A 26,625-nucleotide genomic window follows, 5' to 3' on the forward strand; every position below is an offset into this window, starting at 1 on the left:
TGAAACCGCTTTGTCATCAATAACATCTTGTATCAAAGAAATCAGAACATGGATGACATTTAATTTCTTGAAATTAAACAACGACAAAACGGAATTCTTGGTTATATCATCACCTCACTTCAAACGCCAGATGCCTGATATATGCCTTCACATTGGAGATGATATTTTTATAAATTGCGCAAGAATAAAGATAGAAAAAACGTTTACAATCTATGTAAAAATTACATTAGACCCCGCCAAAGATTACTGTTTCGTTTTTATGGTAATCTAATCTTTTATTTCCTGAAAAAAAATTGAGGTCTAATGTGGAATTTTTATAAAAATGATAAAAACATCGAACGTGTATACAAGAAAATGGTAGGTTCTACTATAGTATTATCTTGACACACATGTATTATGTATATACGATGTACGAGCGCACGTGTCCGGCGAGTCAAAATCGATATATGTATTGTCCGTGTAGCGGCCCATCATTGTCAGATTTCTGTATGTAGAACACGCAGTTAACAACAATTGGGCGCTATTATTAAATACATATTAATGTTTTTAGGCAAATAAAATTCCAAAATATGGTACATTTTCTGCCTTTGCTTGTCACGTGGTAGGCGTATGTTGAAATTGCGATTATATGTTCAAATAAGTTTCAAATGGATACCAACAAGACAAGTGGCCGAGCGGTCTAAGGCGCTATATAGGCTCATAGAGTATACAAAGCGGTGCGCCGTAAGTTCGAACCCCGCCTCTGCCAAACTTAATTTTACTTTTTTTTAAATTTCATATTGGGGAAATGTGACTGGGAGAATTTATGTATGGCGTGGAGTGGTGTGGGCGATTAGCTAGTAGTGCCGTCAGGGAACCTCTATTATTATCGGGAATTGCCTGTCACACATGATCGCACACAAGGTCGTAGGCAATTGGTGGGACCTCATCTGCCCAGAACATATTGACCCAGGTCAGCATACCGCCATATCCTTCCCGACATGCTTAGCCAAGTCCGTAGAAGAGTGGATCCACACACTATGTACACAAATATACATTTGGCCACATTTTATTATACGATTAATACGAATTTATTAAACATGGTAACAAATATTCTCTAGCAAATCGGTTATACGGTGGAACTGGTAGGCATATTATAAATTCGGGATATTAAATATCTTCCTGACCAGCCAGATCTGCGCATGGTCAAAGACGAGGATAGACGAGTATCAGACCGACGCAAACTGGCTTAGTCTCCACATCAGCCAGTTTGGTTCCGCCCCTCCACAGGGAGCGTAACCTGTGTAGGAGACTCGGTCGGACCTGGTGGGACCTCATCTCTCCCCATCGATTGAAAAATTGTGATCTATAATCCCCGACATTGCTCTTATGAACTGACATCCACCTGGTGCCGTTTAATATTGAAAAGAACATCATGCTCTACTGCACAACACTCTCGGCAATATCAAGGAATAACAAAACTGGAAGTAACATTACAAATTAGCATCTGACTTATTCGCCGTCGTAGTGTATGTCATACCTTAGTTACTGGTTAACGCTTGGTTTGCACCCGTTTTAGCAACCCGATGACTTTGTGCTGTGATGACCGTGGTGGTTCGAATTCTTACTAAAATGACCCATTGTTACTATGAATAAATTGCTGTGTTTTGTGTAGACTGTTCTATAATAGTGACGCTATACTTATTATTATGTGATGTTTTAAATGCAAAGTGAGTAATGCATAATGATTATTTACCTTCTTTTAGGAGTAAACTGCTAAAGGGTAGATGGCATATTGTTTTTCTTGACCTTGACCTTTGACCTAAGGCGTCGGCACGGGTGGATCACTCTGCCTTGCCATCTGTGTCATGCTTTGCCAAGTTGTTCTCTGTTATGCTAGCCTTCCAGCCTTCCTTTGTTTTTCAAGGCAGCTAAAAAATTCGATTTTCATTTCTAAATCAATATTTTATTGAAAAATAACACTTTGATGTTTTGCAACAGTTCATTCTACTAATCATAATTTTTATACTTTAAAAACTTGCTTGATTTATTGTTGTTAATGAGTTATGTACGTTTCATCAAAGTGTTGTTGTTTCAGCCCTCTTTACAACAACTCAAGAACCACAGGACCTACAAAAGTATATCTATATTTGAATTCTTCTACACATTCGCTATCGGAAATGATCAATGCAAGTACACTACCATTCGCAAGATGCTGTGAACTACCAAATCGCAACAGTAAAAAATAGATGCTAAGCCTAACCCCGGGGCCTAACCTTCCTAACCTTAAGTCGACAATCGACAATAAACTACATGTACGTTATTTTGTACAATCTAATACTTGGACTAAAATTTGCAACAGCTTGCTTCAATTTCTCGTTCGCAAACCAGCGGAATTTGTCATAGGTTTTCGTTGGTAATAGAAAAACAGTGAATTTAGTTTCATCCTCTGGCAAGAATCCACTGCCCATTAACATGGTTACATGATGGCACCCATGATGTAGTGACGATCAGCGTTGTTTGACATTTATTTCTTTTCTTTCCTTTTCTTCACTCTTATGTTTCGCACAATGAAGGTGAGTTTAAATTAATGAATAATTATGTTTAATATGTGCTGTCACTGACATAAGCTCTATGGTCGTACTAGAGCTTTTCTTTCCATTCAGACTATCAATGAAAACTGAATTCCGCAGTCTAACATCATCATATTGCAGTTCCAGTAACAGTGAGGAGAAAGAAAATGTCAGATTTTAAGTGTAAACTTATAACTTCAGATAGAGTATCTCGAGTGAGAATAATAATTTAAGAAGCTCAAGTCTTGCTTGCAGGACGAACTAAAGTTTGTTCGGCTTATAATAATCGAAAAATAAGATTCGTATTCATAACTAGACGAGCTAATTTAATTGATGAATTTAAACTGGATTCAAAAAGAAACTTATAATTTTCACAAAATTACACACAGGATTACTTCAATACTCTACTCTAAACACATGTCAGTAACCAAGCAGTTGTCCAACTGACACAACAGCAAAATGCACTGACATGGAACACCTTCCTGGACCACATTCACAGCCCAACGGATTTCTTTTGCTGGGTTCCAATTACCAGTGAATGTGGTCTCGGAAGCTGTTCCGTGTCTGTGCATTTTACTGTTGTGTCAGTTGGACAACTGCTTGGTTACTGACATGTGTTTAGAGTAGGGTATTGAAGTAATCCTGTGTGTAATTTTTGTTCATGTACAGGCGAATAATTGGAACCCAGCAAAGGAAATCTATTGGGCTGTGAATGTGGTCCAGGAAGGTGTTCCATGTCAGTGCATTTTGCTGTTGTGTCAGTTGGACAACTGTTTGGTTATTGACCAGTATTTAGAGTAGAGTAGCCTATTGAAGTAATCTTGTATGCAATTTTTGTTCATTTTTATGGAGAGGATTTTAAGATATGACATTGTGAAAAATTATAAGTTTCTTTTTGAGGCCAGTTTGTGACTGTTCTCACAATAAAAATGTTCACTTACGTTTGCGGTTTGCGGTCGCTAAGCCTTTTTCAAACTGATGTTATTGAATTTGATGAGAGTTAATTTACATCAATGTTTTTGTTGTATCTCAAAAAAAGGAAAAATTTGCATAACAAAAATGACCGCTTTGATATGCAGGGTTCAAATTTTAAAATTGTTCGATTCTGAGTGAAATCCATACCAATATATTCCTCTTATTATTCAATCCTAGGGTATATTACTCGTGAACTCTAGCTCGAATGTGAAGCTCACAGGTGAGCAAATTCGTGGCTAGACATCTCGAGCAAAGGGTATAGCTCAAATTATATAACTCATATAAAGTTTCTTGTTATTTGATTGGCCAACTACCACACAACTACTATTGATAATTTCTGCTATTTTTAGCGGCCAGTAGACTATGCCATAGTCGAATTTTATTAAAAATATGTTATTATTAGTCATGATGAACCCATTTCGTTGAACTCAAAATTATACTGATGCTTATTAAAATTAAAGTATTCAATAGTAGAATGGGCATAAAGAGTTAAAAACATCAGATGATTAGTGACAATAAAAGTAATTGAATGCAACATTATCTTGCATAATTATAATGGCTCACTTTAATAGAAGAATTCTGATTTTGGAATCTACCAGTTTATTGATAGCGAACCCCGAAAATTCGACTATGGACTTTGAATTGTAAGCAGAACTTTACCCCTGGACTTTGCTCTCTAAAAACACACTGTCAAGCATACTTGTTTATCAGTCCATTAACCACAAGTACGCGCTAGATGTTTGATGAGAGATTAACTTTCGCGTCAACACAAAAGCGCCGCAAATACCACAGACAGTTGTGTACGGTGTAGTTAATGGTAATGGCGCGGGCCCAGAAGGTTTAAACTATAGCGAGATATGGGCGACCAATCACAAGGCAGATCCATTTAAAGATGCATTACATCATGGCCAATTTTAGTTAGGCCAGAAATTGGCCTAACTCTCCATAGAGTCCCGTGTTAAAAATCTTAACCGCAAGGCAAAGTCAGTAGTCTACTTGGGAAGCTAACAAAGAGAGGGAGTAGGGTGACTGAAAAGATCAGATGTGAAAATCTATCAATTGTGCACACATTAATTAAATCAGAGTTTTAAGCTTAAATACAATATCCAGAGTATGCACAATGGGCAAGTGGACTACAGGGTAGTCTAAGCGGCCAGCTGGAAAAGGACCATTGCACTCCGCGTCCGTGCAATAGTCATGTTTCCATTGCACGGACGCGGAGCTATCATACCAACGCTGACAGACGCGAGAGCGTATAACGCGATTTTCCACCTCGACTCGCAAATTATAGGTGCGGGTGTTACTTCTAAAATAAATATGCATTTAGATATCTTTTAAGTTATTTTGTTTTCCTGGTGACTTATAAAATTAAGTGGAAGCAATTTATGAGTTATATAAAACAAATAGTGAATGTTTTTATTCGTTCAATGTAAAGAATATTTCCATTCGGTGAAATATGAACTGTTCCATTCAACTCGGCAAAGCCTCGTTGAAAATGAAAGTAACAGTCCATACTTCACCTCATGAAAACATTCTTACCATTGAACTCATAAACATTCAATATTTGTATACTATCGCCGATGTACAGTTATTGAGTAACTTATAGGCATAAAGGTTAACTGCCAAATTTTGGTCTTCACCATTTTACGCCAAACGACTGAAGCTAATCGTAGATCCATTCTTTGCGCTCATAGTGATACTACAGCCAGGGGCGTAGCCAGCTTTCTTGGTCAGGGGGGGCAAAATAAAATTTTGGGGGCACAGACGAAAAAAATTGCAGTTGCATCATACAATACATAGAGACTGTATGTCTTCGAGCTTCCCGAAAAGGGCCTTATTGGGATGATGTGCGCGTTGCGCGAAAAAAATGGTATTTTACACTATTTTCGCCCATTATCCGGCTAAAAAGGGCTTTATTGTTACAATGTGCGCGCGTAGCGCGGAAAAATTTTGTATTTTACACTATTTTGGCCCTGAATTTTGCTAAAAAAGGGGCTCCTTGCCCTTTGTCTTTTCCTTTGCCCTCCTGATTTTCTCTTTCATTTTTTTTGTCAGAGGGCACTTTTTCTTTCATTTTTTTTGTCAGGGGGGGGGGGGCACTCTGCCCCCCTGCCCCCCCGCTGGCTACGCTACTGACTACAGCAGCTCACCCGGGTGAAGGACAGACCATCAAATTATGACCGGGGTGAGACCCGCCATAGGTTTCTACAGCAAAATCTATGATTTTCATTTTGTAAAATTATTGCAATATATTTTTTTTTCAAACACATGCTCTGTCATCCAAATTTTTCCATTAGATCTGTCACCCAATGCCCTTAATTTTTTTTAATTTGAGCAGCAACTTATACCACTGATTGTGCTTACTTACAACCAGAAATACAATGTTCGAGGTCCATGTTGTCTGACTGTTTTGCCTCTCACCCAAAAGGGTCCATTTGAATTGTTAGAAATTATGTTGTCACCCAATTACCAATTTTAATAGGTCCAATTTCACGGATACTGTAAACGCAGCTGCAAGAGAACATCTCGGATACCGCAAAGGGAAGCAGGAAGAGTGGATATCCTCTGAATCTAGGGAATTGATATCAAGGAGAAAGAGGGCCAAGCCATCTCTTGGCAGTGACTATCGTGAGGCAAACAAGAACAAGCCTAAGGAATGACAAGAAAGCCTGGTAAAGTAAGATTGCTGATGACCTTGAGTCTGCTGTAACAACATAAGAAAGGTATACCAAAAATAATTTTAATTAGAAAATCGTCCATGAAAGCATCACAGATAAGAGATGTCAGTGGTAGGTACGGTAGCATAATCAAGGATGAAGCTGCACGACTTCAGAGATGGTCTGAATACTTTGAAGGTCTGCTCAATGCTAAAGTTCCTGAAGAAACCACAGATTTCTCTGTCTTCACCCATGCAGAAGAACTAACCATCAATATGGAGCTACCAGTTAGGGAGGAGGTTGATAAAGCCCTTGGTCTTCTAAAACGCAAGAAAGCTCCGGGCGTAGACAACATCACTCCCGAAATCCTAATGGATGTCGGAGATGCCATCAGAGAATGGTTGCTTCGTATATGCCAGCATGTTTGGAAGAATGAGGTTACACCAGCAGAGTGGGGAAAATGCATAATACTACCCTTGCCAAAGGCAACCTTACCTACTGCAGCAACAAGCGAGGCATCACCCTGCTTGTCATCGCCGGGGATGTCTTCTCCACCATTCTACTCCAGAGAGTTAAGGATGAATTCGACCTGAGAATGAGAGACAATCAGGCAGGCTTCAGAAAAGGCCGTTCTTGTCAAGACCAAATCTTCAGCCTAAACCAGATAATTGAGAAGTGATTGGACCAACAGCTACCATGCATCATCAATTTCATTGACTTCAAGGCCGCTTTCGACTTGGTGCACAGGCCCTCCGTTTGGGAAATCCTCCGCGTCTATGGAATCCCTTCCAAGATATATTAAATCAACATCATTAGGAATTCATATCGGGACACAACCTGCGCAGTACAAGCAGAATGCTCCCTTTCTAGCTGGTTCAAGATCATCACTGGAGTCCGACAGGATGACATCTGGTCTCCATTACTCTTTGGCTTGGTCATTGAGCCATTGATGTCATTATGAAGAGGGCAGTTGATGAAAACAATAGAGGAGGAGAACTGCTGCCAAGGAGGAGTTCAAGATATCCAGAGGAAAGAAAAATTGGCCGACCTGGATTATGCTGTTGATATATAGCTCTCTTTGAAGAGACTGATGTCAAGGTGGCGGAGGCAACTGAAGCCATCCGTGTTACTGTCAGCAAAGTAGGACTCCAGATGAGCAATAAGAAGACCGAGATCATGTCCATCGGCCGATCCAGTATTACAAAACCAGCTGTCCCTCTAGGCAATGAAGGTCTCATTAACGTAGTCGACCACTTCAGGTATCTTGGTGCTTACTGCAGTGCTGACGGGTCTAAAACCAAAGAGCTGAACAACAGAATTTGCAGAGCCACATGGGCCTTCAGAGAGCTGTACAAAGTGTGGAAAGATCGTAACATCAATGAACCTGGAGACCAAGTTAAAGTTCTACAATGCTTGTGTACGTTCCACACTCCTCTATGCTGCTGAGTGCTAGACACTCACAGAGAGGGATGGGGCTAGACTGGATGCTTTTGACATGCGCTGTCAACGCAAAATCCTTCTAGTGATATGGTCACAACATATACCTAATCTAATCTTTTATTTCCTGAAAACAAATTTGAGGTCTAATGTGGAAAAATTTCATATTGGGGAAATGTGACTGGCGTGGAGTGGTGTGGGTCTAAAGTAGTTATAAACATATTCTAAGATTAACCTTATGCCTAGATCTGTATAGGCCTACTATGATGGAATGTGACGTTCATAATAAAATAAAGCCTATAATTAGGTATGTCACAGTGGCTGCACAATAATTCTGCTACACTGTGCATGCAAGCATAACAGTGAATTGAACAGGGCGCGCTTCAAATTTGGCCAATTTTAGAAAACATCCATGTCGATAAATGAATTTCTTCATATGCTTCATTTATCCAAATTGTTTGAATTTTTAATATATGGTGTGTGAAGCCTTCCGAGGCTACCATCTGGTCCCCAAAATTAAAAATTGTTTTGTTTAAGAACTACTGCCTGTTTTTATGGATTTTTGAAGTTCGCTCATAAATCAGTAAATATAGACCTATTGAAGTAAAGGGACCTACCACCATTTAGCTGAAATACTAATCTTTCTTAGCATGTAAATTATTTCCGTCGACAACGAATGAAGCACTTCCCTAAAACTTGTTGAAGCAAAACATTAATCAATGATATTTTTAGGGAGTAATTTTCCAAACCACAATAGCTCTAAGCCATTGTGTGTGTCCAAGGCCATACTACTTTTGTACACGCGGTACAGTAAAATAGCTGTTCCATTTACCGATTGTCCTCCCATGTTAATCGTGATGACAAAATGTTAAGGTCTCATTGCAACTGAATTTTTATTTTTGCTTTTCGGACTTGGCTTTGAGTAATGGTAACACATACCATGTTTACAGTAAAAATGAAAATTATATTCCAGACACCGTCAAAATGTCAAACTTTTTTTTTTTTTTGTATTGTTTTTAAATAATTAACCGCAGTTCATTTATTCAACCTCATAAAGGATCATTCTTAAAAATTTATGATGAATGAACAGACGTTCATTAAATATTGAAAAAAACCCAAAATTACTCATGCCTAATTTGCATAATAATATCATAAATACATAATTAACTGTAATTACCTAATTTGCATAATTAATTACTTTTTGTGTATTTTTTGTTATCAATTGAAAGAACTTTGTATACATATGTGTGCAAAAAAACCCGCACCTTTATATCATGTACGGTTTTCTATTGGCATCAATTTTGCATATTAATTAGCTGAACTTAGTCATTTTTTTAGAGTTAATTTGTCTGCAGATTGGCCGAAATTGCTAAAATAGTATATTTGGTTAATTTATTATAATTATTCAATGATAGATTTTTTAAATTTTGTTTTCTATAACGAAGTCAGGAAAGATAGGCATTTAACATGTGATATTTAAATTAACGCTGCTTTTTCAAGCAAGCGTCCAAATAAACCTTCAAAATCTCGAAATGTGCCGATTTCGTCATTACAGCCATTTGTGGCAGGATTTCATTCCATCTACGAGCATCTTTAAATTGACACTACATCACAATGCATTGACCGATTTCAATTCTGTTTTTTGATTTTTGATGCTTTAATAAAGCTCAATAATGTAGGAACATTAAATAACGTGTTTCTGCTGCGATTATTTTTGAGGTGATATACCTACTATAATTCACTTTTTACTAGCCTTTTTCTTTCTTTTTATTTCAGCTCATGTTCTTCATTTTCGTTTTCATTTTCATTAACGGGACTACATCGAATTCATTGTATTTATCAGATCTTCTCGATTGGCAGGCACAATTCTCTCAAAGTTTGGGTTACCGCGGTGATGGGACACAAAGATTAGGTAACCACTTCGCCTATTTATATTATTGTCATTGATAAAAAAACCCAACACCCCCCCAAAATTGCCTTGTTTTTTTGTTGTTATTTTGTTTTCTTTTTTGAGTTTCTGTGTGTTTTTATGCAACGATCATTCGCACGCATTAAGGGATCACTAAGTATTGTTGGTCGAGCCGGCCAAGAAGATCGATTACATAAACTCCACAAAAGTTTGGAAAGTTTTTTAAAGCATCTATATCTCAGATTATTTTTGACATGTTCAAATTGTGTTGCATATCAATCGATAGCTACTTTAGTCCCCTTTACAATGACACCAAATTTGAAACAATCACCTTTTTCACGCCTGAGTACATGTAATTGTGAATGTAGTTAATGTGCGCGGCACTATGAGCGTGGGCCCGGGGGGGGGGGGTACTCAGTACAAATGACCATACGGGGACGTGCCGCAAACATGGGTAGCATTTTCAGCCTTCTGGTATATCAATGACCCCTTTTTCAAAGCCTATTTTGGTATATGAATGGGTCCTTTTTTCAAAATTGTCTCAATTTTTTCGGAAAACAGCCCAATTTTTCCTTAATCTAGCCAAAATTTTGGGAAAATTAGTAAAAACTAAGACAATTTTGGGTAAATTCGGCCGAAAATTTTGACTTTTGGTATATCAATGGGTCCAAATTTCTTGAAAAATTGGTATATTTATGGGTCTACTTCCAAAATCTCAGCGGCACGTCCCTACCAAAACCAAACTTGAGTACCCCCCCCCCCCCGGGAGCGTGGGTCGAATTGACACTTCGTTTTAGTGGCAGGGGCGTATAGCTAGGGTTTGTGCTCCTACAATGTATAATGACTAGACTCTCTATCTCCGGATATAGATCCCTGAACAAATTGAGCGGAGCGGAGCGCACGAAAATTTGCACAAAGTTGACTAATTTGGTCATGTAAAAATGGTGACTTTCATCGTTTAGAGGGGCGCCTGATCGGCAGGGTCGGATTTACCTTTTCGGGGGCCCTGGGCCAGGCCAAAATGAATTTGAAGGCCCCAAACGCACCGCGAGGAAGGCATGTGCACTCAAGGGGCCATGTTGTTGATTTTACTAGAACATTTGCGCGCGTGAAAAATTTCAATTTTAGCCTAAATTGAAGCTGAATTTTGCTATATAACAGGCCAGTGCGCGCGAAGCGGGTAAATATTTGCAATTTTTGTACTCTATTTTGGCCCAAAACATGGCGTTTTTCGGCTAAAATAGTCTTAAAATGGAACATGCACACTGCACAGGACAATTTTGGGGGCCCCAAAATTTGGGGCCCTGATAAATGGGGGGGCCTGGGCCCAGGCCCATCTGGCGTAAATCCGGCCCTGCTGATCGGCCGAATTAGGGCAGGCTACTTTATCTATGCAGTGATGACGTGTATACCTGGGCAAATTTTATCCATGCAGTTTTTGACAGTGTACAAATTATTTAGTAATTTACAGATCAGGAGATTCTACTCGAAGAGTTTAAGAAATCTGCCGAGAAGATTTTTGAGGAAATTCTTGAACGTACCAAGGGAATTTACAAGCTAAATAACATTGATGAGCATCAAACATCAGTTCGACAAACACGGTCTGCCGTTGACCCAGGTAAGCCTATTTTATAGCATGTTTATTGTCGAAAAGGTAGGATAGGATCAAATTGAGCACAATGTAAATTAAAAGTTGGGACAAAGCTGCACGTTTATCATAAGTAATTGACATCATGGGCTACACAAAAGTGCCTTATAGCAATTGAACGGGGGTAGCTTTTGGCGGGAAAAGGTCATGAACTTTACACAGGGTCAAAATTTAAAACTTGCTCAAATTGTATTAAAAAATGTCGAAAAGGTCAAAAGTTACGTTTCTGGCTCTATGAGGGTTAAAAAACATCAAAGTGCTCCGATTTTGCCAAAAGTGGTGTCAAAATGTTCGTTTTGATATAACTAGTAGGCCTATTCTGTAAATAGCTCGGCCGTTTTCACATTGAAGAACTGAACAGAATGGAAATAGGGCCCTAATCATGACTATGACTGTGGAACCTTCAAAGAGGTCAAATACTTTGACAACCGTCATGGAAATCATTGGCTAGGAAGATTTTCAACATAAGGGGAGGGGGGGGGGGGCTGACCAAACAAAAAATTTTAGTGACCCATTCTGATGGGGTGCCCGAGGGGGGGTTTCCACAATGTCTGGAAATTTTGCGAAAAATAGCTCAAGCCCCCAGTTCCGCTACGAGATTTCCTTTTTTTAAAAGACACTTGTTTATACTACGGGCTGAACTTACCAACATTATCACGAAGTTCAAAAAGAATACTATTTCATGATTTTCTGATTTAATAACACACCAGCAAGCCTTTTCGGGTTGTTTAGCCCGTTACATAGTATTTGCAACATACCAGAAACTGTTGTAGGCGTTGCTGTTGACTGCATGTTGAATATTTTCGAGGTACAGTGGTACAAACATGCAAAAATATTGATTGGGAGCTTACCAACACATTTAATTTTTTTATTACTTCCGCGGTCCGAGCTGTGCGCCAAGCACATATGAGCGTGCACACAGAAGAGATAAACAATCACGCTGATTGGAGTTCCACAGGGAACAGTCCTCGGGCCGCTCCTCTAAGTTCTCTACATCAACGACTTACCAGAAGTGATTACATCAACAGCACGTCATTTGCAAATGATGATGCCACTGACGGGCACTGACACTGTATATCGAACCATTTCTTCACCAACCGATACTGAAGCTCACCAAGCTGACCTACCCCTAGACCATCTTATACAACTGGCAGATGCAATTTATTGCAAGTGTTATGTGATGCATGTTTCCAATGCTAGAAGTCGAGTACACCATGACTACAAGCTGAACAACCAGACACTCGCCGTTGGAAGCCACATCCATACTTGGGAATCCGTCTTCAGGATGATCTAGGGGAAGTTCCAGAGAAGTTGAAGGAGACAGCCTACCTTGTTAGACCCTATGTTGAGTACATGGCTCCATGATTTGGGATCCATAGAAGTGCTGCGCGCTTTGTCAAGTCAAACTCTGAACATACCAAGGGGACGGTAACACCTCTCTTGAAAGACCTTGGGTGGCAGTCACTGGAGGACTTCAGAAGATCTGCACATCTGACCCTGTTGTACAAGATCATCAACGATGAGGTGGACTTCCCCAGTGACCGTTACCTAATGCCAGTTACACGACCTTCTCGCCGCTGCAACTCCAGAAGTTTTATTCACAAGTATTCATTCTTCCCACGAACAATACCCCAGTGTAGGCATGTTCACAAAATTTTCAAGTAGGATATTTCACATGGAAATTATTTTGTTTAAAAAGGTGATTATTTAACTTAAAAAATGAGGGGTCAACCATGTCTGTAGGTCAAAAATTAGCGAAGTTATGGGCAAATGTCTGTTTTTTAAAAAAAACATGTAATGCATCATTTTTCACCACGGCGATCCATTTTACACAAAGGCGATTTTATTTTATGAAATCTAACTTTCACTGCATGCTGACTTCTGTATCAAGGATAAAGTACCGGCACATTTTAGACTACGTCGTCAAGTTTCTGGTGTCCAAATTTCAAATTTTTGTATTTCCCTTTTTGGATTGAATGTCGCCCTCTATAATAAGGAATGTGGACATGTCTACCCAGTGGAATATCCTCAGAGAAAACATAATCCAAGCTCCAAGTAACCAAGCATTCAATGCACACCTACAGGCTCAGTAACCACGCTTAACCCCCGGTCAAGCTTGGCTGTCATACCCAGACTTTCTGGGTTCTGTCAATATTAGAGTTGAAGTTGAAGTTGAAGTGAGGCCCAGTGTATTATTATTATGAATTCTTAGTCAGTGGGAGTGGTCTAGTTGGTAGACACATCTGATTGGACAATCGCATGATTTCGTGTGCTGTCTATCAGGCTGCAAATGACGTCACGCCATCATGATGAGTGTTGATAATGCGTAATACGCTTGTAGAGGTGCGCGTATGCATTGCTTTGTATGCGTAGACTAGTGCGGAATATGTGCGCTAGCAGTACGCGCAACAGAATATGTGAAGTTATAAACAAGTTTCATTCATTTTATAATAAGGGGAGTTAAATATAGCTTAAAAATAGTTATAGCAAGCACATAGAGGTAGGTACCAATTTCACTGTGGATACCACATGGTGTTCATGGCTAAATGTGATGCAATGTGTGATATAATAGGCATATATTATGTTTTGCAAATCTTGCAAGTTTGTTATAAATTGTATATAGATCCTCACCATTTCTTTACTGATAAGGCCATCTTAATCTCAAAGCCCCCACATGGATATATGCATTTATAAAGTTGCCTGCTTTTTGCACGTTATTATAGCTGGATTGAGTAAATTTCATTTTTCCCAAAATTAGTCGTAAATCTTGTACAATTGTTCATCTTGAACACAGTGAAACTATGCATATTTCCCAGCAATTTTTGTCAAAAATGTCCCACATTTTGATAAAACAAATTTCAGTAAAAAAAACCTGCATTCCGCATTAGAGTTTTAACTTTGGAAGGGCTTTGAGACAAACAGAAAGAAAAAATATTGTCTGTTTTGTTTCCCTCTTTGTTACAGATGTAATCTTCACCAATGCCGTAGTCAGCATCTCAGCCAGTACATACACTGGTGAAGGCTCAGGGTTAGATTTTGCAATAGTGACATGGGCATCACCATTAGTAGTACCAGACAACTCACAAACTGTGTCATCAGACTATAGCCCTGGTGATGAATTCCAGATCGGGGAAACCGTTGTGACGTATGTCGTCACAGACTCTGATGGAAGCTCTGTGGCAACTCACTCATTTATTGTCACTGTAGAAGGTGAGGCTTAATTTTTCTACAAAATTTAGCATTGTGGAGCTGGTGGTTAATATTTCACACATAATACCTTGTAATTTGCTGAATGTCAGAAATAAGCAGGACTTGTTCCAAGAGCTGGTGAAAATCACTGCAGGCCATGAAATTTTGATACTAAAGTTATCAAGGCGGGCTTAATGCTGACTTTATCATCAATCATTCCCTGCTATCTGGCATTACATGTTGTTGATTTGTGAGTTGGCTGTCTTAAGGTTAGCGAAAGGTTTTTCATGCGCTTGATTTCAGAGGGCGTAAGTTCATAACAGAAACAGCCATGCAGAAAATGAACAAGCGTGCGGGAGGTAAGCCTACTTTAATAATTATAATAGAATATCGATCCACGGTCAAGACATGAATCTTGCCCGGAGCTCGTGATGCTTGGCGGGGGGCACAAGCCGCTGCAATTTTCATGAGGATTTTATCAATTTTAAAATCGATTGGGGGACTTCCTCTGGCCCTATGCCCGCCCCATGAAGATACGCCACCGTCTAGAAAATGTGTTGATATTAAATTTATAGAGCCTTGATATCTTTGATGAAATAAATAAATAACATCAACAACAACATCATGAAGCAATTATTTGTAAATTGAATTTGGGAATATTCAACAAGACAGACTTAGCAGGCCTACAAATTTCTGAATTATATAAAGTGAAAAACAATCAATCACTGTAGTCAGCGAATCAATCAAATATACAAAAACTATAAAAGAAAGGAGCAAGAAAGAATAAAGAAATAGTGAATAAAAAAGAAAGAAAGAAAGAAAAAAAAAAAAGAAACGAAAAAGGAAAAGGAGAAAGAAAAGAGGGAAGAACAGAAGTAAAAATGAGAAAAGAGGGAAAAAACCCGAAATTTTAGCCACACGGGGACTCAAACCCACAAAAATAAATCATAATAGATTCAAAGTCCAACGCTCTATCCGCTCGGCCACACATCAGCTTACGCAATTGATTGTCCTCGAAGGATATATAATTATAATTTGACGCAATGACTTGATTACAATTGCGTCCGCATAATGGCTCTTAGAATAAACACGCATGTCGGCGCTGAAATTTTGGACGAACCCGATGGAGAAAAGCCTCGTTTTTTGCAAAACTAGCTTCAATTTGGAGTGAAAATCAAATGGAATAGCAATTGGCAGAATGTTGAGAAATAATGTAGGTATTCAATTGTCTAAATTAACGTCCCGTAATCAAGATATCGATAATTTCACAAACCAGCTTTTTCTCAAGCAAATTCTCCAAAATTTTCCCCAAAACGGGCTTTTAAAATTTAATCGGTACTGTATTTGGTTCTTCCCCATGGCAACATTATTTCTTTGATCGATTTGTAGTACAATACTGAAAAAGAAGAAAACAATCACTCGGCGTGGATTTATACGGGCGCACATTTGAAAAAAACGTCATGGAACGTGTTTTTTGTCTTGTGAACATGGTGCGTAAAATGCTTCAAGCGAAGGATTTTCAAACTTATTCTAAAAATTTGTATATAACACACACAAAAATGTTAAGCTACATCCAATGCACCACATTTCACTCGCTGCGATATTTGATTACTGAGAAAACTCTGTTTTAGAGAACAACTTTATACGTCTTTTATACGTTTTTTCTACGTTTCTTCGTGTAACCTTAAGAAAGAAAGTGTCACAAAATGTGGACCATTCTAACATTAACCGCATGGGCATTACCTGCCGATCTAACATTGCCTCTGATTGGTCAATTACATGATATCTTCACTTTAATCGCCAATCAGAATGGAGCTTTGCAAATAATTCACCCCAATTTTTTAGCGTGGTGAAATTATTCTAACAATGTTGCTGATTCGGCCAATTGATAATGAAAACTTCTTTTTAGCCAATCGGCATGTAGTTCTCGTGGGGTTAAAAGCTTCAAACCATGACACATGTATTGTGGATAAAAAGTATGTTAAATTTGTCTCATTTCAGAGCTTCAAGATGATGTATATGCTGAAGTACCTGGGGACATTGTAACAAATACTCTTTACCAACAACCCACTGCCATGGTAGAGTGGACAGTACCAACTCTCAAAGATGATTCAGGATCAAGCGCCCTCAATAGTGACTATGTATCAGGGGATGACTTCCCCATTGGTGACACTGTTGTTACATACACTGCCACCGATAATGAGGGCAGTATGTTTATGCATTTTTTCACTGTAACTGTAATAGGTAAGTCAGACAGGTAAAAAAAATATACAGGGTGAAACAAATACAAGTGGGCACACACCTGCACACACATACCCCCACCCACACACCATCTCACCCCTCAATACACATGCATTCATGTGAAGGATTTTGTTGACCCACCCCACTAAGTTTTAAGACATTTCAACAAGTTTAAACTTTTCTTTTTCTGATGATAAAGGGTAGACCACTTTTCCTCAGTATACAACTGTTAACTGTCAGGTAGAGAAAGAAAAAGAAAAAAATTAGCTTTTCAAATCATCTGGTTTGTAACTTTATTTATACCTTTTGTATTGCTTGCATTTGCTCCCTCCATGAGAGGTTGCATCACATTTATCCTGTTTTACAAATAAGTTACCAATATATTTCATGTCATATCTATTATAACGCAGTATGCTAGTAATTTTGTTTTATTGCACCTCATAAATATTCATGAGATGCCACTCTATTGGTCAATCACAAACGACACAACCTATTTCACCATGCAATAGTTTGATAACCTCATCCCCATAGCCAAAATACAGTGTAATAAAACAATACTATATACTGTCCTCCTCGGTACAGGCTACAGGCCTATCATCCCTCATCCTCCAGGTTCAGGGTTATAGGCCCGTAGCCAGTACCTGAAGAAAAATTTTTTCCCCTATTTCCCCTCTAACCATGTAAAGAAAAAGTAACACATCTGTTATTAATACATCTATACCTTTAGAAGTATTAATCATATTCACAATATTTCAACATAGAAAGCAGGATGGTTTATTTACCCTATTCATCAATTGTTGTAAATAAACCATCCTTCTTTCTATGTTAAAATATTGTGAATACAATTAATAGTTCTGAAGCTATATGCATATTTATAATGGCTGCGTTACCATACCTTTTGTGTAGACTTCAGTATAGATTTGTATATTACCTTCTCATATTATGACATGATAGATAGTATGCTCTCAGATACATCCTTTTGTTCCCATCCCATCAGTTGGAAAAGATTTGTCCTGTTTTTGTCATTTCATTCGAAAAGAATATCTTTATTAGTAGTTTGTCAAGTATTTTGTTCCCATTATGGTACTATTACAGCATCAAATTAAAACTTATGCTTATTTTTCTTCTTTCCTTTTTCACACAGATGATGAGATTCCATGTATCTTAAGTAGACCAGGTGATCAATCAACTTGCACTGATTCTGAACAAGCTACTGCTCGTGTGACTTGGAGGGAGCCGACGGTGACTGACAACGCTGGAGTTTTTACAGTAACTTCCAACTACGCATCTGGATCCAATTTTCCGCTTGGAGATTCAACTGTCACTTATACCATTGTAGATGCATCAGGAAATACTAACACTTTTTCTTTTATAGTCACAATTTATGGTAAGTATTTTTTACTGAAGTAGTGTTCTATAGATAGCTAGTTTGAAACTTATCTTGGGGTGTTGTGACAATAATTGACCATGCATGTGTACACACACCCCCTCCCTCCACACTCCTGTATGTGTTTGCCGCTAATCACAGACATTGTGTATTACTATCTAACCGCGCACGGACATTGTGTATGGTGTCTTCATAACCTAACTGTGGACTGAAATGGCAGATTTTTTTGTGTATGATAAGAAATGGAATTTTAGCCATCAACTGCCGACTATTTTTACACATATGGTCCGCATTTTTGAGCAAGTATTGTTCAAATACATTTAGCATACATTTGAAGTCTTGGAGCAGTTTAAGACCAAGGACTCTCCTCGGTTGCAGGTAAGTCCGCAGCTTAGAGTGAAAAATCTTGTACATGTCCTCGTTTGCTGGCAAACACGGATGCACACCACCCTGATATAACCATAATTTTGTTAATTTCCCATTTTATTAACAGAGGCATATAACCTGTTGAGTGTGACTCCCATCACAAAACTTGATGTTACAGCATCAACAGATGTTGAGACGTTTGTTTTGGATGGTAGCCTCTACTTTGCAGCATTGAATGGAAGTACAAATGAAACACAAAATGAAGTCAAGATATTTGCTTGGGTAGGTCTTATCTAGCAGTTTATTTTATGTATTTATTTATTTGGGAGGAGGGAGGAACTTTCAACAGGGTGATGGGGATGCTCGGCCACATTGACCCCTTTATTGTCTCAGCAGAGGTAGGAGACTATGTAATCACTTTTCTGTATGCATGTATGTATGTGATTTCAGGAAAATGTTGCTTGCATCTTCCCTGTACAAAGTATAGGGAAATACACATTTTCAGGAAATGTTAAAGCAGTTTCAGGAAATTCTGTCAGTGCTTGTTTTCATCCCTGTGTATGTATGTGACAAAAGGTCTAGGGTTAGGGTACCAGCAAACTTTTGTACTAGCGAACCTTGGGATTAGCTAACCTTAAGACTAGTAGGGCACCTTGTTAAGACTAACTGACATAAACTGATCTTCTTCAGGCCTGATTCTGTTTCAGTCGATCATTGGTTGTTTTGGCCATTTGAGCTGATGGAGCATATCTTCAATCTTCAACTTAATCTGATAGATGTGTGCGTTATTGATCTGTATTTCAAATATGTAGATATTTACTAATTATCACACAAAGTAAATTACACAGGGGTGTATCCAGGATTGTTACAGAGGGTGCACACACACACCTCTGGGTTTTCTGTAAAATCATGCAAAATAAGAAGCTTAATTTTTGCACATATCAGAACATACTCAGGCCAGCCCCTCAAGGTAGTAGCTCCCTGGATGCTCCCCTGGTATGTTTGATGTTTGCACTACTGGTCATCTAACAGCATTTCTGATTGGTTGATAACTTGAAATGCTCATTTCAATAGCCAATTATGACTAGGCTTTAAACTATTTATGGTCAAACTTGCATTTGCAGATGATCTTATTAACACCCTCCTTGATTGGTTCAAAATTGGACATAGTATTCATTTTGGCCAATCAGCAGGTGGTTCTCAAGGGGTTAATGTGAATACACACGTCCCTTGTTTTCAGAATGATGCATCATCCAACCTGACTCTTATACAGACCCTTGAAACTGAAGATGTTCATGACATTGTACCAATTAACATTGATGGCATCATGTATTTAGCTGTAGCAGAGAGTAAGCCAGGTGAGTCTTTGTTTTAACTCCATGGGCTTTAAACTATATTTTTACATTTCCTTAAAGTTACTAACCTCATTCATAAGCGTCACTTTCATCTCTTCACTTTTCAAAACAACACACAATTTTCCTCAAAAATAAACAATTTTTACGTTTTGCCTTTCCAAAAATCGATCAGGCTAAAACAGGATGACCAATAAAAGAAGTACGAATCACAATCTGTGCAAATATGCTAGCGCGCAATACAAATATGGCGGCTGGCGCTCTCACAATTTATTTGACGCACAACACGGCGTGTGCGGAGGTTACTAATAATTTAAGCTGACGGCACGGAGGTCCACTGTTATTTATTTAAAATGAATAAAAATGATTGTATCGCATATCGCGTATATTAATGAGGTTATGAATAAGTATCAAATTTGACATGTATCAATGTTGGTTTCAGATACTTAATATTAGACTTTTTGTGTTATCAGCCAGTTTTGTTGACCAATGTTTCAATGCATGTAATGTGTAATATTTGTTAATTTATATGTAAGTATTGCTATTTATTTTGCAAATTATAAATGTGAATTTGTTATTATTAACGTAACCTTTCACTATGCAACATGTTTTTAATTCTCGCTATTCGCAATAAGGGCGCCGCCAGCGGTTTGCGATGTATCATGGGAAAAATCGTGATGTATCATGGGAAAGGTCGACATCAAGTCCAGCATAATACGAATATTACCATGCTATTACATAGGAACACGTGACAATATTTTTAGTTTGTCAATATAACGGTATTACACGCAAATCGATAGAGAAAAATTAATTGTGCACATTTCAAATCACATTATTAAGTATTATTGAGTATCGATTCATGCGTGTAACACCTTTATTTTGACAAACTAAAAAATATTGTCACATGTTCCTATGTAATAGCATGGTAATATTCGTATTGCGCGGACTTGGATGTCGACCTTTTCCCATGATACAATACGATTACATCGCAAACCGCTGGCGGCGCCCTTATTGCGAATAGCGAGAATTGTAGAAGGTTGCCAATATGGAATTTTTAATTGAAATTTTTTTAAATATTTTCATTCACTAGAACAGAATTGCATAGACTATTTGCCTCCACTTTTAAGCCACTCCTACAAATTTCAAATATTTTTATGCTTTCATAAATAAGAGATGAGTACTTTTGCCTGTGAGCATTGCTCCGACACAATTGAGCTTTTTCGGTGAATCCCATAATTCTTTGCGGTTAGACCTCAGATTTGGTCATTTGATGTCACACCGATGCCCACATTGTTTAGCGAATATCACTACTGCGCATTGCAAGTTGGTGCGATGTCAAATGACTACATCTGGGGTCTAGCTACAAGTAATTATGGGATTTACCAAAAGGTCAATTACCCTTGCTCTCAGAATTGTGGATTTCTTTCTCAATTTGAATTTGCTAATTGTTCAGAGTTGCAGGCACGTGATGGTCATCATCGAGCACGTAGAAAAAGAGAAGTCTCCACTGAGAGTAATTCAGGTGAGTCTCTGTTTAATCCCATGGACACTACTGGCAGGACTTCATTTGTGAAAATTGCAGGAGCTCTGTTAATCACTCTCCTGAGTTTACTAAGGTGCTCAACAAGGAGCTCAATCTTTTAATATCTGTATTAAAACACAGGGATTCAAATAGTGAGGAGCCCAGTAAATCATACTCCTGAAATGTTGTTATGGAGAGCTAGCTGTAGGAGCTCTGGTGCAATCAGGCTCCTCAAAAATGAAGGTGTGTACTGACCAAATTATCTGCCTTAAAGAACCGTTTTGATTTGGTTACCAAGAAGGCTATATCATATATTGAGCCAATCAGAGATATGGTAAGAAGTCAGTAGGGCTGAAGTTGATGAAGCTTAAAATTGCTGCAAGATCTACATTAGCTCTAATTTGATTGGTTACCAAGAATGATATATCATATATTGAGCCAGCAGAGATATGTTAAGAATAGTCAGTAAGGCTCAAGCGTAGGGGATTAATCTTAAACTTGCCAAAAGATCTAAAAGCTCTATTTTGATTGGTTACTCAGATGATTATATCATGTACTTAACCAATCAAGGGTACTGTAAGAAAGACATTAGTACCCATGGGATAAAATTACAAGGTTTGTTGTAAAATATGCATGTTGTCATCACTGGTTGTGGTACTATGATTATCTTCTTCTCTTTTACAGCAGTCAAAATATTTGAAGGTTACATTGATGTCATCAATAAGATTCGTAAAAAGTTAGGGATCAAGTCTTGACATACTTGGTGACTCTATGAAGCACAAGTCTGAACATTAAGTACAGGGGTACTGGGCACAGGAATCATCTCATATGCAGGTTATTTCTAGCTTGTTTTCTAGTCTCTTGTGTGGAACATCTCTTCTTGGTCTTGATGAGTTTCCATGAAGTGCATGTGGCTAAGACTGCTGCCCTCATTCGTCAACCTTCTGGATTGACGACTAAGAAAACTATGTGGAAAAAAAGTGACAGATTTTACAACAGGATTCCTGTGGCATAGAGCCTGCGCAGTTGTGTCCAATTTGACCTTTTGACCGAGTTTGTTGGTTTTAGAACTTCAGAGCGCGATCTTGTCACAGCGACGCGGTACACGGGCGCCGCTAGTCAGTCGCGCTACGGCGCACAACCAAAGTCGCATTTAATATTTTCAGAAGTCCGTCACTTTATGGACTGTAAGATAATCAGTCGTCACTACGAAGCATAACACAGTACATGCACAGTGTAGACGGCTGATTGGAATTAGTCTAGCATGTGGCTGCTGCATGAATCCAGTTTTGATTGCAGTTGGTTGTGATTCAAGGTCATGTCTTGAAGAAGGATTTTCATCTCTTGTTTGATGATGAAGAAGTAGATAGATTCGAATTGTTTACACAGACAATTATTGCTATTTATATGATATAGGTTCCAATAAGCCAAATTGTTTATCTTTTTAAAATAATGTTTTTATTAATGCAATTTATACATCTTTTGAACACCTGTCTTTCTAGAATCTTTGAGAAAAGGTGGCAGAACAGAAACAAGTTGATAGTTGGAAAAAAAAATAATGACTTTCCTTAAGTTACGGATTACTTGTGCAATCTTGAATTCATCAGGTTTGATAAAAACAAAATATCACCTTTTTCTTCACCAACAGGTTCTGAGTTTGTTCCTGGTACTGTCATTTATAAATTTGACCAAACTTTGCAACAATTTGAGCATGTTCAGAGATTATGGACTACAGGTGCTCGACTGGTTACAAGTTTAGAAATTGAAGGTGATCCATGTTTGGTGATTGGTGCGGCGTATTCTACAGTGGGAAGTGATGGCTTATTACAGGAGATGTCGGCTGCCTACTTGTGGCTAGGTAAAAATGATAAGTTTTTGTATTTTTATGTTTCACTGGTGTGTAACAGGACAGATTCTAACGTATGTTTATTGATATTTCATTATATAGAAATTGGTAGGATAGCAGTTGCCAGAAAATTTGTAGAAGTGGCTGAAAATATATTGTAAAATGCAATAAATTACCAAAATTGTCACAAAAATACTGTATTGTCATTTCTTGTTTAATTAGTGCAATTGAAGGCTCTTTTTGTACCCAGAAATGCTTTCATGTGTTGGTAATGCTAAACATATAACTTGTAGAAATAGTGTGACATTTGCTTGGACTTGCTCTGTAGCTCCCAGAAAGACAAAATTATTTATTCTGCATGTTGTGTTACCAATACACAGCACTGATTTTTAATATATATTCTATTGAATGAATCTATTTTTGTTTTCTTCCAATTTGGCTAAAACACTGCACCAATTTTAATTTCTTATGTTATCCATAGAATTCATAAGGTATATTCAGAGATCTTTTAACTAAAGACACTCTGTATGAACGGCCTATGTACCATGCATGCATGTACACCGAAGTTGAGGACAGCAAAAATGTGATTCTTAATAAGATTAATAATCCATGACGTGATGCAGAACCAATGACAGAACAGAGTTTTGCCTAGTCTCGGACCAGACTGTATGTCAGGACCGGCACAACTCGTTGTGTAGAAGACCAGCACGGGTTTGCACGATAATGTATTAATTTATTAAAAATCACATCCATATATGGTATGTGTACTGTCATATATGGTTATGTGTAGGCCTACTGTCCTCAAACTAGCAGCGGAGTGTCGCTGGCCTGGTATATTGCTGATCGCAATTGTTAGGCAAACATCATGCATGCTGGGAATGAAAAGGGCTCAAAGCTATCAAATTCATCATCGACAATGGCAAATTTGAGCCCATTTCATTCCCAGCATGCATCATCTTTGCCTATCAACTATCAGCAATATACAGGATTGCAAGGTACAGATTTTAAATTCTTTTGTTTTGTATCAAATTGCTGTGTTGCATACAAAATGTTCCAGTTCCAAATTGTGTACAATACATGTATCCGGTCGACTCATGTTCACATTGTTGTGGGTTTGAATCAGGGCCAATATGTTGTGTTCTTGGGAAATACACTTAATCTTGCTTGTCCCATGCCACCCAGGTGTAAAATGGTGATCGAACTATTAAAGGATAGTCATATTGGTGCCATTATTGTTATGTTGGCAGCCACATGGTGTGGTATATCCTTTAGTGGCAGTAGAATGAATGTGAAGCACTTTGATAACTGTTCTAAAGGTGCTGTTGAAACGGCAATAAATACCTACATTTACCTATATATTTATCCATGGGAGACACTCAACTGTAATTTTGGTAGGGGTGTGCAGCACAAAGTGATAAAACTTGGGAACTGTGGACTGTTTTGGGGCAAAATAGGAGCTTCTGAACTGAAATTGCAACATTATTTTTTTGGTCTGGTGAACTAAAATAGGGCCAAATTCAAGTATGTGGAGCTAAGAAATTCCTTTTTTCTTCTTCAAATTTTAGCTTAAGAGCTGTATTTTGTGAACATAAGCTTAAGAAGAGGAGCATGTCCCCAGATTTGACCCTTGACTGCCACACATACCAGTACCACCATTACATTTGAGTTTCAACTCTGGGGTTATTTATTTACCCTGAGAGCTCAAAATAGTAATTATCCAAACCATCACAAAATATGCAAATAACAATTGTAATGAAACTATTTTCCTGTTCTGCAATTGCTTCACTTTAACAGGTGGACATTTTGATCAGTTTGCCTCATTTCCCACCCACGGCGTAACAGATATCCTTGCCTTTGAACTTCACAATCGTCAATATCTAGCTATTGCCAACTATGCAGATATCAGCAGTAATGTCAACATTAATTCAGAAATCCTCATCTACAACAACCATCTACATGATTTGACACATTTTCAGTTTATAGAAACCAAAGGAGCAAAGGATTGGGAGTACTTTGGTTCTGGGACGAGTCGTCATCGAGAGCATTTTTTAGCGGTTGTAAACAATCCCAACAATGGTAAGTTTAAAAATTTTATGTCCATATAGCCTTACCAATGTCTAATACATGTACGATATAAATTTAACTTTGTCAAATAGTATTTTTAATAGATACAAGGCCTTGTTCAGACTTTTATTCAATGTTGAATACTTCAGAAAATATTTATTTTAAACCATTTTTATCTTCTAATGAATGTTGCAAGATATTTGCCATTGAATATTTTATGTTGAATAATATCGCCACCAAATACATGACATCAAGTACCAATTTGATCAACAAACATTCATTAGAACTATAACCAATATGTGTTGCATCAAATAAGCAATGTAGAATATAGAATAGGCCCTAATTCATACTGGGAAAATTTGGTCACCATAAGAATATAATCAGAAAGATATTGGTCACAAATATAACCAAATCAAAACATTTTCCACCCTGATGTGGCAGTGACATCAGTGCACATTTCATTGGGTGTAGTTTCAAACTGCTAGCATTCCCCCAAAGCGCTGATGTACACACACGCGCATGTAAAGATACTGCATAGATGCGCTCGCGAAACAGCTGCATCAACTCGTTGACATCACTGCCACATCAGGGTTTAAAATAGTATTGTCACAATATCCAGCAGCCCTGATGAGAAGTTTATTTAGGGAGGACTTAAAAACTCACCTGCTGGTCGATGGCTGGCACCCTGGCAGAACTATCTGTTCAACTGCATTCTATTGTTTTAACAAGTGAAACCAGGTCTGCCTGGGCACCAGCGCTCGACCGATGGTTGAGTTTTGAAGCCATCCCTGACCTATTATTTGTTGAAGTATGAAAGATTCTACTTGTAAACATTCACATGTGTCATATTTAGTCTGTTTTGTTTTATGTCATTTACTTGTAGATGAACAATACACATCAATGATTTACAAGTACTTTGATGGTAGATTTGTACCATTCCAATGCATTGACACAATCGGAGCAGTGCGTTGGCATGCAGTCACAGATGAGGATAATGATCTACTGTTGTTGGTGCTTGCCACTGCATATGGAGTGCATTTCTATGGATATGATGGATGGTGGTTTAAACAAACAGATCACCAGTATTCCCTGGGCGGCCCCAGCTTTGGATTTGTCTCTATGCTGTGGGATGATAAATATTTACTTGGTGTCGCTGAAGGATCCAGTGATAGGTAGGAATATGAGGGTGGGTAGGGCACAGTGTCGACACCAAGTATTATAAATATAAACTTAATACTCCGTTGGTGAGCGACGGGCGATTGGTATTTCACCAAACGCAAGAAAAGGAGTCCTATCTGATTGGCTAGAAATCGATCGCTAGATCGCTCAGTGGTGGAGTACAAACTCAAAATTGAGAGATGTATTTAATTTGATTGAAATCAATATTCTATTATTGACGCAGATAAAGAAAGTGGTATAGTGTGTCGATAATGTACATTGTATTATAGATACAGCACCTGGATCTTACACAGGTTCCTTT

General features: G+C 38.2%; 1 protein-coding gene and 1 long non-coding RNA gene across 2 annotated transcripts in view; one reads left to right on the top strand and one right to left on the bottom strand.

Annotated features, from left to right (window-relative positions):
- Window positions 1–1,032: 1,032 nt before the first annotated feature.
- LOC140160359 (uncharacterized) lies at window positions 1,033–1,386 on the bottom strand. Its single transcript, XR_011859968.1, has 2 exons — window positions 1,313–1,386; window positions 1,033–1,279 (listed from the first exon to the last, which is right to left on the bottom strand). It is a non-coding gene; the product is annotated as an uncharacterized lncRNA (long non-coding RNA).
- Window positions 1,387–11,855: 10,469 nt separating this feature from the next.
- Window positions 11,856–26,625, top strand: part of LOC140160144 (uncharacterized) — an 86,099-nt gene continuing 71,329 nt past the window's right edge. Inside the window, exons 1-10 of the mRNA XM_072183422.1 lie at window positions 11,856–11,986; window positions 14,143–14,388; window positions 16,369–16,611; window positions 17,753–17,995; window positions 18,489–18,643; window positions 19,602–19,719; window positions 21,167–21,235; window positions 22,884–23,093; window positions 24,876–25,157; window positions 26,029–26,317. Of these exons, the coding sequence (XP_072039523.1) occupies window positions 16,443–16,611; window positions 17,753–17,995; window positions 18,489–18,643; window positions 19,602–19,719; window positions 21,167–21,235; window positions 22,884–23,093; window positions 24,876–25,157; window positions 26,029–26,317 (1,535 nt within the window). The 5' untranslated portion in view covers window positions 11,856–11,986; window positions 14,143–14,388; window positions 16,369–16,442. The remainder of the gene's footprint in view (window positions 11,987–14,142; window positions 14,389–16,368; window positions 16,612–17,752; window positions 17,996–18,488; window positions 18,644–19,601; window positions 19,720–21,166; window positions 21,236–22,883; window positions 23,094–24,875; window positions 25,158–26,028; window positions 26,318–26,625) is intronic.

This window comes from Amphiura filiformis, chromosome 9 (assembly GCF_039555335.1).
Source record: "Amphiura filiformis chromosome 9, Afil_fr2py, whole genome shotgun sequence".
Lineage (NCBI taxonomy): Eukaryota > Metazoa > Echinodermata > Ophiuroidea > Amphilepidida > Amphiuridae > Amphiura > Amphiura filiformis.